The sequence below is a fragment of the Coregonus clupeaformis genome, chromosome 1 (genome assembly GCF_020615455.1).
Source record: "Coregonus clupeaformis isolate EN_2021a chromosome 1, ASM2061545v1, whole genome shotgun sequence".
Classification (NCBI taxonomy): domain Eukaryota; kingdom Metazoa; phylum Chordata; class Actinopteri; order Salmoniformes; family Salmonidae; genus Coregonus; species Coregonus clupeaformis.
In genome coordinates, this window is record NC_059192.1 from 83,097,615 (window position 1) to 83,109,911 (window position 12,297).

Here is a 12,297-nt window from a genome sequence, read left to right on the forward strand (position 1 = left end):
ATTGTCCGTAGAGCTCCGAGACAGGAATGTGTCAAGGCACGGATCTGGGGAAGGGTACCAACACATTTCTGCAGCATTGAATGTCCCCAAGAACGCAGTGGCCTCCATCATTCTTAAATGGAAGAAGTTTGGAACCACCAAGACCCGGCTAAACTGAGCAATCGGGGGGGAAGGGCCTTGGTCAGGGAGGTGACCAAGAACCCGATGGTCACTCTGACAGAGCTCCAGAGTTCGTCTGTGGAAATGGGAGAACCTTCCAGAAGGACAACCATCTCTGCAGCACTCCACCAATCAGGCCTTTATGGTAGAGTGGCCAGACGGAAGCCACTCTACAGTAAAAGGCACCTGACAGCCCGCTTGGAGTTTGCCAAAAGGCACCTAAAGGACTCTGACCATGAGAAACAAGATTATCTGGTTTGATGAAACCAAGATTAAACTCTTTGGCCTGAATGCCAAGCGTCACGTCTGGAGGAAACCTGGCACCATCCCTACAGTGAAGCATGGTGGTGGCAGCATCATGCTGTGGGGGTGTTTTTCAGCGGCAGAGACTGGGAGACTAGTCAGGATCAAGGGAAAGATGAACGGAGCAAATTACAGAGAGATCCTTGATGAAAACCTGCTCCAGAGCGCTCAGGACCTCAGACGGGTGCGAAGGTTTCACCTTCCAACAGGACAATGACCCTAAGCACACAGCCAAGACAACGCTGGAGTGGCTTTGGGACAAGTCTCTAAATGTCCTTGAGTGGCCCAGCCAGAGCCCGGACTTGAACCCGGTCGAACATCTCTGGAGAGACCTGAAAATAGCTGTGCAGTGATCTGCAGAAAATAAGGTGAGAAACTCCCCAAATACAGGTGTGCCAAGCTTGTAGCGTCATACCCAAGAAGACTCGAGGCTGTAATCGAGGCCAAAGGTGCTTTGTCATATTTTTTATTTTTTTTATTTTTTATAGTACATTGTATTCCTTTTTCTCCCCAATTTCGTGATTACGATCTTGTCTCATTGCTGCAACTCCCCAACGGGCTCGGGAGAGGCGAAGGTCGAGTCATGCGTCCTCCGAAACATGACCCGCCAAGCCTGCGCTTCTTAACACCCACTCGCTTAACCCGGAAGCCAGCTGCACCCAATTTGTCGGAGGAAACCGTTCAACTGACGACCGAAGTCAGCCTGCAGATGCCTGGCCCGCAACAAGGAGTCGCTTTTGCAAACATTTCTAAAAACCTGTGTTTCACTTTGTCATTATGGGGTATTGTGTGTAGATTGATGAGGGAAACAATGAATTTAATCAATTTTAGAATAAGGCTGTAACATAACAGAATGTGGAAAAAGTCAAGGGGTCTGAATACTTTCCGAATGCACTTTATATATATATATATATATATATATATATGGGGGATACAACCATCCCAGCTCTGCAGATTATTTTGCGAAGAGACAGAATCATTAGATCATTTGTTTTGGTACTGTCCATATGTAGCTTGTTTTTGGTCGCTGGTTCAGGAATGGCTGAAGAATTGCAACATTTACCTGTAGCTAACTCTGCAAATAGCACTGCTGGGTGATTTAATAAGTCATAGTCAATCGATCAATAATGTAATAATACTCTTAGCAAAAATGTTTCTTTAATTTACAATCTGTAGAAAGTATGAGAATAGAAAGGTTCAGAACTTTTGTGAAACATCACAGCACAGTTAAAAAATATATGGGAAATAGAAATCAAAACTGGATGGTGTTCAGAGATAGATGGGAGGGGTTGAGTGGAGCTGAAGGATGGGACTAAAAACAAACAAAATATAACTATTGTAAAATATACTGTGTCTGTAAAATGTATATAGTACAGTGGGGAAAAAAAGTATTTAGTCAGCCACCAATTGTGCAAGTTCTCCCACTTAAAAAGATGAGAGAGGCCTGTAATTTTCATCATAGGTACACGTCAACTATGACAGATAAAACAAGAAAAAAAATCCAGAAAATCACATTATAGGATTTTTAATGAATTTATTTGCAAATTATGGTGGAAAAAATTTGGTCAATAACAAAAGTTTCTCAATACTTTGTTATATACCCTTTGTTGGCAATGACACAGGTCAAACGTTTTCTGTAAGTCTTCACAAGGTTTTCACACGTATTTTGGCCCATTCCTCCATGCAGATCTCCTCTAGAGCAGTGATGTTTTGGGGCTGTCGCTGGGCAACACGGACTTTCAACTCCCTCCAAAGATTTTCTATGGGGTTGAGATCTGGAGACTGGCTACTCCAGGACCTTGAAATGCTTCTTATGAAGCCACTCCTTCGTTGCCCAGGCAGTGTGTTTGGATCATTGTCATGCTGAAAGACCCAGCCACGTTTCATCTTCAATGCCCTTGCTGATGGAAGGAGGTTTTCACTCAAAATCTCACGATACATGGCCCCATTCATTCTGTCCTTTACACGGATCAGTCGTCCTGGTCCCTTTGCAGAAAAACAGCCCCAAAGCATGATGTTTCCACCCCCATGCTTCACAGTAGGTATGGTGTTCTTTGGATGCAACTCAGCATTCTTTGTCCTCCAAACATGACGAGTTGAGTTTTTACCAAAAAGTTCTATTTTGGTTTCATCTGACCATATGACATTCTCCCAATCCTCTTCTGGATCATCCAAATGCACTCTAGCAAACTTCAGACGGGCCTGGACATGTACTGGCTTAAGCAGGGGGACACGTCTGGCACTGCAGGATTTGAGTCCCTGGCGGCGTAGTGTGTTACTGATGGTAGGCTTTGTTGCTTTGGTCCCAGCTCTCTGCAGGTCATTCACTAGGTCCCCCGTGTGGTTCTGGGATTTTTGCTCACCGTTCTTGTGATCATTTTGACCCCACGGGGTGAGATCTTGCATGGAGCCCCAGATCGAGAGAGATTATCAGTGGTCTTGTATGTCTTCCATTTCCTAATAATTGCTCCCACAGTTGATTTCTTCAAACCAAGCTGCTTACCTATTGCAGATTCAGTCTTCCCAGCCTGGTGCAGGTCTACAATTTTGTTTCTGGTGTCCTTTGACAGCTCTTTGGTCTTGGCCATAGTGGAGTTTGGATTGTGACTGTTTGAGGTTGTGGACAGGTGTCTTTTATACTGATAACAAGTTCAAACAGGTGCCATTAATACAGGTAACGAGTGGAGGACAGAGGAGCCTCTTAAAGAAGAATTACAGGTCTGTGAGAGCCAGAAATCTTGCTTGTTTGTAGGTGACCAAATACTTATTTTCCACCATAATTTGCAAATAAATTCATTACAAATCCTACAATGTGATTTTCTGGATTCTTTTTTCTCAATTTGTCTGTCATTGTTGACGTGTACCTATGATGAAAATTACAGGCCTCTCTCATCTTTTTAAGTGGGAGAACTTGCACAATTGGTGGCTGACTAAATACTTTTTTTCCCCACTGTATACTAATATTTTTGTCACGGTAGGGTGCTAAAGCACTGCCAAAGGTCTGAGTGCGCAAAATTGACATGTGCAGGTGTACAGATACAATTATTGCTCGCAAATATTAAGTTGCAAATTTGTGAATGCGATTACAACTACAAATGTGTTTTTTTCCATGTTCCCAACTCATCAGTTACACGTTTGAGAATGTGTTTACAACTACAGATTATTCTTTCAAGTTCACAACTCATCCGTTACACACTTGCAAATTGTGTTTACAACTACAAATCTATTCTACACGCTCAAATCATTATGTAAATGATTTACCTCCATAGAGATCTCTCTCGAGCTGTCACCATCTGTGTTTATGTACCTTAAGTACGGAAAGCGTGATTGGCAGACGTGATCAGCAGAGACGGTACCTGGATAGTACATGAGTTTTGATTGGTTCATTGTTTAGTACTTCAGCTAGCGAACATAAAAGTAAGTATTTAAAAAAACATTTGCATGAATTGACATTGCCAACAAACGGAAATAAATATATATACGCAGTATGTAAAAACCAGCTCCTCCCTCACCAGAGTTCGATCACCTCGAAAACTAAAGCAGATACGATGTTCGGCCCACCACCTACTTTGAATCACCATGACTTAAATATCTGTGTCAAACTATTTTTGCTCTCCCTTGGCTACCTCAAATTTTTTCATAGCCATTACCTGTGGTCACCCTGGAAACCCAGCAAATGGTCGAACTAACGGCAGCGAGTTCAACCTGAACGATGTGGTAAACTTCACCTGCAGCACAGGATATCTGTTGCATGGTGCCTCAAGAGCCCAGTGCAGGATGAATGGACAGTGGAGCAACCCTCTTCCAGTCTGTAGAGGTAAGACACAGTAACAAATACATCCAAAGCTTTTCAGGGACTGAGGAAATATTCAAGATACAGGGCCTAGTGAAAGTCTAAACACCCCTTGCACAAACTTCATATTTTGCTGCCTTAAAATTACATCTAAAAAGGGATTACATCAGATTTCTTTTCCATAGTGATCTACACAACCTACTCCACATGTTCAAAGTGAAAGAAAATTATAGAATATTTTTCAAAATTAATAAAAAATAAAAAAACTAAGACGTCTTGATTGCGTATGTCTTCACACCCCAGAGTCAATACTTGGTGGAAACACCTTTGGCAGCCATTACACCGCTTAGGGCAACATACTGTATATCCATTGTTTTTGTCAAAATTGCTCAAACTCAGTAAATTTGGTTGGGAATCATTGATGAACAGCAATATTGAAACCTTGTCTCTGATTTTCAAGCAAATTTAAGTGAGGACTAAAACTGGACCATTCAGGAACGCTCAACACCTCTTGGAAAGCCATTCTGGTGTCTTTGGTATACATTTCTTTTTTTATTGTCCTGCTGAAAAATAACATTCTATCCCAGGGTTAGGTTTTCAGAAGACTGAGGCGGGTTTTCCTCAAACTTTTTACCTGGGCTTTGCCCCTTTCATATTTATTTTGATCCTGACAAATTCCCTGTCCCTGCCAGTGACAGGCATACCCATAACATGATGCTGCCACCACAATGCTTGAAAATACTACCGACTGTATATCAATTTAATTTGTGGGTAAAGTGCATACTTTATTTTGTATTACTAGTCTGTGCATGTCAATGTCTGTGCATTCATCTTACCTACTGTGTCTTAGGTGATTTCCTGTTCCAGCGAGGTGATTTGAAATTCTAATGTAAAGCAACAAACCATATTACATTACAGCATATTTTCTGACACAAAGTAGGTTTCTATCCCCTCTTTAGAATCAATGAAGAATAAAACAAGCATAGTGGTAGTGACAGAATTTGCCCAATTTATGTAAATATCACCTTCGGATGAATTTTCACTTTCAGATTATATATACAGTGCCCTCCACTAATATTGGCACCCTTGGTAAACATGAGCAAAACGGGCTGTGAAGAAAATGTCTTTGCTGTTTATCCTCTTGGTCTTTCATTCAAAATATTCTTGAATTGAAGTAAAATGATTGAAATAAAAAACATTCTCCAAAACGTTTGCCAAAATTATTTGCACCCCTAGAAATTCTTATGAGTAAAATCTAACTGAAGTATATTCCCATTCATATTTTACGTTTTTAAGTTCACCTGCGTGATTAGGAACACTTAAGTGGTAAGCCATGACCATTTCCACTATCAGGGCAATAATAAAGAAGTTTAAAGCAACTGGAGATGTTAACAATCGGCCTGGAAGAGGACATGTGTCAATATTGACCCCACGCACAGTGAGGAGGATGTTTCGAGTGGCCAAAACATCTCTAAGGATCACAGCTGGAGAATTGCATATGTTAGTTGGGTCTTGGAGTCAGAAAGTCTCCAAAACTACGATCAGACGCCACCTACATAACCACAAGTTGTTTGGGAGGGTTGCCATAAAAAAGCATTTGCTGTCATCAAACAACAAACTCAAGCGCCTACAGTTTGCCAAACGTTACTGGAACTTTCAATGGGACCGGGTTCTATGGTCAGGTGAGACCAAAATATAGCTTTTTGGAAACAAACACCAGAGGTGGGTTTGGCGAAGACAGAAAAATAGCCATGCAGAAAAGTACCTCATCCCTACTGTGAAGTATGGTGGTGGATCTTTGATGTTGTGGGGCTGGACAACTTGTTAGGATACATGGTATGATGGACTCCATCAAGTACCAGCAGATATTAAATCAAAACCTGACTGCCTCTGCTAGGAAGCTTAAAATGGGCTGTGGTTGGATCTTCCAGCAGGACAATGATACAAAGCACACCTCAAACTCAGCACAAAAATGGTTCACTGACCACAGAATCAAGGTTTTGCCATGGCCATCCCAGTCCCCTGACCTAAACCCCATAGACAACCTGTGGGATGAGCTGAAGAGGAGAGTCCACAAGCGTGGACCTCGGAATCTGAAGGATCTGAAGAGATTCTGTATGGAGGAATGGTCTCAGATCCCTTGCCATGTGTTCTCCAACCTCATTACGCATTATAGGAGAATACTCAGAGCTGTTACTGTTGAAGTCGGAAGTTTACATACACTTAGGTTGGAGTCATTAAAACTTGTTTTTCAACCACTCCACAAATTTCTTGTTAACAAACTATAGTTTTGGCAAGTCGGTTAGGACATCTACTTTGTGCATGACACAAGTCATTTTTCCAACAATTGTTTACAGACAGATTATTTCACTTACAATTCACTGTATCACAATTCCAGTGGGTCAGACGTTTACATACACTAAGTTGACTGTGCCTTTAAACAGTTTGCAAAATTCCAGAAAATGATGTCATGGCTTTAGAAGCTTCTGATAGGCTAATTGACATCATTTGAGTCAATTGGAGGTGTACCTGTGGATGTATTTCATGGCCTACCTTCAAACTCAGTGCCTCTTTGCTTGACATCATGGGAAAATCAAAAGAAATCAGCCAAGACCTCAGAAAAAACATTGTAGACCTCCACAAGTCTGGTTCATCCTTGGGAGCAATTTCCAAACGCCATGTTCATCTGTACAAACAATAGTGCGCAAGTATAAACACAGCCGTCATACCGCTCAGGAAGGAGACGCGTTCTGTCTCCTAGAGATTAATGTACTTTGGTGCGAAAAGTGCAAATCAATCCCAGAACAACAGCAAAGGACCTTGTGAAGATGCTGGAGGAAACAGGTACAAAAGTATCTATATCCACAGTAAAACGAGTCCTATATCGACATAACCTGAAAGGCCGCTCAGCAAGGAAGAAGCCACTGCTCCAAAACCGCCATAACAAAGCCAGACTACGGTTTTCAACTGCACATGGGGACAAAGATCGTACTTTTTGGAGAAATCTCCTCTGGTCTGATGAAACAAAAATAGAACTGTTTGGCTATAATGACCTTCGTCATATTTGGAGGAAAAAGGGGGTGGCTTGCAAGCCGAAGAACACCATCCCAACCGTGAAGCACAGGGGTGGCAGAATCATGCTGTGGGGGTGCTTTGCTGCAGGAGGGACTGGTGCACTTCACAAAATAGATGGCATCATGAGGAAGGCAAATTATGTGGATATATTGAAGCAACATCTCAAGACATCAGTCAGGAAGTTAAAGCTTGGTCGCAAATGGGTCTTCCAAATGGACAATGACCCCAAGCATACTTCCAAAGTTGTGGCAAAATGGCTTAAGGACAACAAAGTCAAGATATTGGAGTGGCCATCACAAAGCCCTGACCTCAATCCTATAGAAAATGTGTGGGCAGAACTGAAAAAGCGTGTGCGAGCAAGGAGGCCTACACACCCGACTCAGTTACACCAGCTCTGTCAGGAGGTATGGGCCAAAATTCACCCAACTTATTTTGGGAAGCTTGTGGAAGGCTACCCGAAACGTTTAACCCAAGTTAAACAATTTAAAGGCAATGCTACCATATACTAATTGAGTGTATGTAAACTTCTGACCCACTGGGAATGTGATGAAAGAAATAAAAGCTGAAATAAATCATTCTCTCTACTATTATTCTGACATTTCACATTCTTTAAATAAAGTGGTGGTCCTAAATGACCTAAGACAGGGAATTTTTACTAGGATTAAATGTCAAGAATTGTTTAAATGTATTTGGCTAAGGTGTATGTAAACTTCCGACTTCAACTGTATCTTGGCAAAGTATTGAATGAAGGGGTGCCAATAATTGTGGCACACATATATTTGAGATTTTTTTTATTTTTATGATAATATTTTTTTATATTATTATTATTTTTCTTTAATTAAAGGTTCGATTTTTGTGAATATTTTGAATGAAAGACCAAGAGGATAAACAATAAAGACTTTTCTTCACAGCCCGTTTTGCTCATATTTACCAAGGGTGCCAATATTAGTGGAGGGCACTGTATCACTATCAGATTAAACGTTCTCTAAAGACCCAATGTTAAAGTCAATAATCACATTGATTTGTATGGAAATAATTGTCCTGCATGCTGAAAAAGTCAGGTACAATGAGGTAAACAAAAAGTTGCATTTGTAAAAGAAATATCCTCCTTCAAATGCCACAGCAATGGTCAGTCACTTCATCACTCAGTCAGTTGTGTTCTTACAGTATGTCAGTGTGCTCCCTGCTACTGACTGTTCGATTTCATTTTGTAAGCCACTCTACACTTCCACACTTTCACCCAGGGTTCCTATAGTAATTGCCTTTCAACAATCGTCTTTTTTCAAGAGGGTTACCCCAGTAATGGTTTCTATTATAGGCAAGGAACATGCCAATAGCAGGTGCCAATTATCAATTTTGGAGAGTTTTTTCCTCCCTCTTTTCCCTTGGGCTTAATTGACTGCCAGGGCATTGGCAGCTGTCACTGAGGGAAATAAATCTGTTTTGTTTCCCCTGGACATGACTTTAACTTTAGGCATGTTTTGTTGTTGAAGGGCAATTGCTGGAAAAAAAATTCAGCCAACTCTGAGGCAAGAGGTGCAACTTGTTATTTTTACTGGGGCTTCCTGCCCTGCTGGTTTTACGTGCAGGGAGAAACAGGAGGAAATAAAGAGTCTACATTTTGTGACAAGTGAATCTAAACTAAACTGAAACTGCATATCAACCCATATGTATGACATTGCTACACAGTTATTAGAGCAACTTTATGTCAAATGCTATTGACTGTAGAAACATGAGAGAAGCTTACACACTGTGTAAGTATATATTAAAAAGCATGGATGGGTTGATTGAAATGACTCAGAACTTGAACAGTAACCCTGCTATTCAAGCTTTCTCATTGATTTCCCTTCTCTTCTCACTCTTGGTTTCACTGTCGGACATTAAGCATGCGGTTGATTTTATCTTGCAGTGGTAAACTGCTCCGATCCAGGCTTTGTGGAGAATGCCATTCGTCACCCGCAGCAGCACTTCCCCGAGAGCTTCAACTACAGAACCAGTGTGATGTATCACTGCAAGAGGGCCTTCTATCTGCTCGGCTCATCGCTTCTCACCTGTCAGTCAAACGGCTTCTGGGACAGATCACTTCCTAAGTGCCTTTGTGAGTAATATGCTAGGATTGTCTTGCTCAGGGTACAAGAAGTGGTAGAGGTGGAATCTGGGTCCCAAGTCATGTGTGGTCCTCTGTAGCTCAGCTGGTAGAGCACGGCGCTTGTAACGCCAAGGTAGTGGGTTCGATCCCCGGGACCACCCATACACAAAAAAATGTATGCACGCATGACTGTAAGTCGCTTTGGATAAAAGCGTCTGCTAAATGGCGTATTATGTGGTTAGTCACTGTTGGAGAATGATTGAAAGTGGGAAATGTACCGTTATAGTGGGGAGAATATGGGGATGGTGAAAGGGATTTGTGAAGAATTTATATTGGTAGTGTTGGAAAATAAAGAATATGTAAGCAAAATGGCAATATGTAGTGTTAATGTTTGTGATAAAAGGAGGGTTGTGGGAGTAGTGGTAGTAGTAGTAGTAGTAGTGGGAGGAGTAGTAGTGGTGGGGTGGCTGGTAGCCTAGTGGTTAAGAGCGTTGGGCCAGTAACCAAAAGGTTGCTGGTTCAAATCCCCAAGCCGACTAGGTGAAAAGTATGTTGATGTGCCCTTGAGCAAGGCACTTAACCGCAATTGCTCTGCATAAGATTAAATGTAGTAGTAGTGGTAGTAGCTAACACTGAAGGCACAAGAACAATGGAGTATATCCATGATCGACTCCAGTTCCCTCAGTATTTCTTTTCTCTCCATTTCGCCTCAAGCTATTTCCTGTGGTGATCCTGGCACACCGCCCCAAGCTGTCATGTCAGGCAGGAAGTTCACCAATGGCGGCGTGGTCCATTACACCTGCAGCCATGGCCGAGCGCTGATTGGGAACACCACACGCTACTGTCAGGAGGACGGGCGCTGGAGTGGGTCACCACCCTACTGCTCAGGTATATCCATCAGCAGGGGCCTACCACTCTGCCAGGCAGGGGTGACCTGAAGGCTATAATGGTGGACATAAATAACACAGATCGACAGGTTTCAGGGAAGTCAAACCGAGCTAGAAAAGCAATGGATTTCTGTGGGTTTTTCATGTGAGGTAGCTAGAGATGTAAGATGCAAGCACTCTGGGTAGAGCCTTGGTAGCCTTTCATCTTAGTTAAAAGGGAGGGAAAAAAGCCTATTTCCATCTCAGAAAACAGGCTAGAGTGACTGATATGAGCTGCCTATGGGACTGCTGTGGTGAGGGATGGCTGGTTGTTTGAGTGTTGGATATTTTCTCTCTCCCTCATGAGGTGGTAGTCCCGGGGAGTGCGGTGACCCTGGAATCCCACCTCACGGCTCCAGGCTAGGGGAGGAGTTCCAGCTGAAGAGCCTGCTGAGGTTCACCTGTGTTGCCGGCTTTTCCCTGAGTGGCTCACCTGAGAGGACCTGCCTCAACAATGGCTCCTGGAGTGGCACTCAGCCAGTCTGTGAGGGTGAGACCCCTGCCATATATACTCAACTACTATACCTGTAGATACGTTATGCACTGTGACAATGACTCCCTTGACTGGGAATGAGCATCATCTGGGCTTAATTGAGGGCTGATAAGGCAGTGTCATGGTACGCCTTGCAGGACTGTTTTAATGATTAGTTCTACTGCAAAAAAAGGAAATATTTCAGATAGTATGGCATTGCACAAATAATTGTTTTCACAATGTGTTGCTATTTTAATGGAAAATCAATGGCGAGAACATTGCATGTCAGTGCAATGCAGGGATTTTTCATAATTGTGATAAACAGTAGAACTACTCAACCATGCTATATTATAATAACAGTTAAACCGGCTATTTGACAGATTTACTGGTTGCTATTAATGCAAAGTTTTCATACTCACTCGTCTGAATTTAGGACTCATTGATGTATGCAAGGGTTATGAGTCCTACACAGACAACCCGCCACCGGTAATGTAGTGTACGATAATGCATTGTTTTAATGCACATTTTCAGAAAGGATTGCCCCATCCAGCACCTATTATAGTCTGCAATTACCTTAATGCTCAGCCATTTTGGGAGGAATTCAAAAGAGGAGAACCCAGGGTTATTTCGGACACTGTTTAATTAATCGGTTGAAAAATGAAGAGTGAAACCTTGAGTGACGCCAAGATGGATGCTTATTGGCACATTCATATGAAGTATAAAATACCTACACACATCCAGTACAAAGGTATGCAAATGTGGGTGTACTGAATATCTACACTGATCAGGGTTGGGGTCAATTCATAAAGTAAACTAAATTCCAATTCCAAATGTTCCTCATTGAAAAGCATTGAAGATAATTGGAATTGGAATTTCAATGTACTCCCTGAATTTACTGGAATTGAAATGGAATTGATCTATATTTCTACATTTTAGAAAAATTATCGATTATCTCATCATTCACTGTAAATAGACTCGTTTGGACATAAAGATGCATCTTAAATGAAGAACGTCTTAAACTGTGTCTCATTGGCCAACAACATTGATTGAGCTTTATAGCTCTGTAATCCATCAATCAAATACAAATAATTAGTCAAAATCAAATGAATTATGACCATCATTATTATGTATACTCAACATAATGCATATTGTAGCGTGCCATAGGATTGTGGGTAATTATGGGTTCCTTGTTTTCAGGTTGTGTTGTTTTTCATTCCTGTGTATGTTTTGGTGTTGAGGTTGTTGTGTGTATTCTTCAGCTCTTAGTTTCTCTGTTGTCCGTTTCTTATTTTAACCCAGTTATCATCAATGTTGTCTGTTAGATGGGGTAAGATCCCCTATGCTAAGTGTTGGTTGACGTTAGCATTTACTATTTCGCATTACCTAGTAGGTATCGCTTAGATAAGGCTGAATTATTACCAGGGGTGTTGGACTATGCCATTTAGCCTCTAACCCTAAACATAATCAATGTAATACAGAT

At 41.7% G+C, this 12,297-nt stretch overlaps 1 protein-coding gene across 1 annotated transcript in view; it reads left to right on the forward strand.

The window, feature by feature from the left end:
- Nucleotides 1-12,297, forward strand: part of LOC121575262 (CUB and sushi domain-containing protein 1-like) — a 190,404-nt gene that overhangs the window by 145,638 nt on the left and 32,469 nt on the right. The window contains exons 47-50 of the mRNA XM_041888234.2: nucleotides 4,106-4,279; nucleotides 9,240-9,428; nucleotides 10,134-10,307; nucleotides 10,653-10,835. Of these exons, the coding sequence (XP_041744168.2) occupies nucleotides 4,106-4,279; nucleotides 9,240-9,428; nucleotides 10,134-10,307; nucleotides 10,653-10,835 (720 nt within the window). The remainder of the gene's footprint in view (nucleotides 1-4,105; nucleotides 4,280-9,239; nucleotides 9,429-10,133; nucleotides 10,308-10,652; nucleotides 10,836-12,297) is intronic.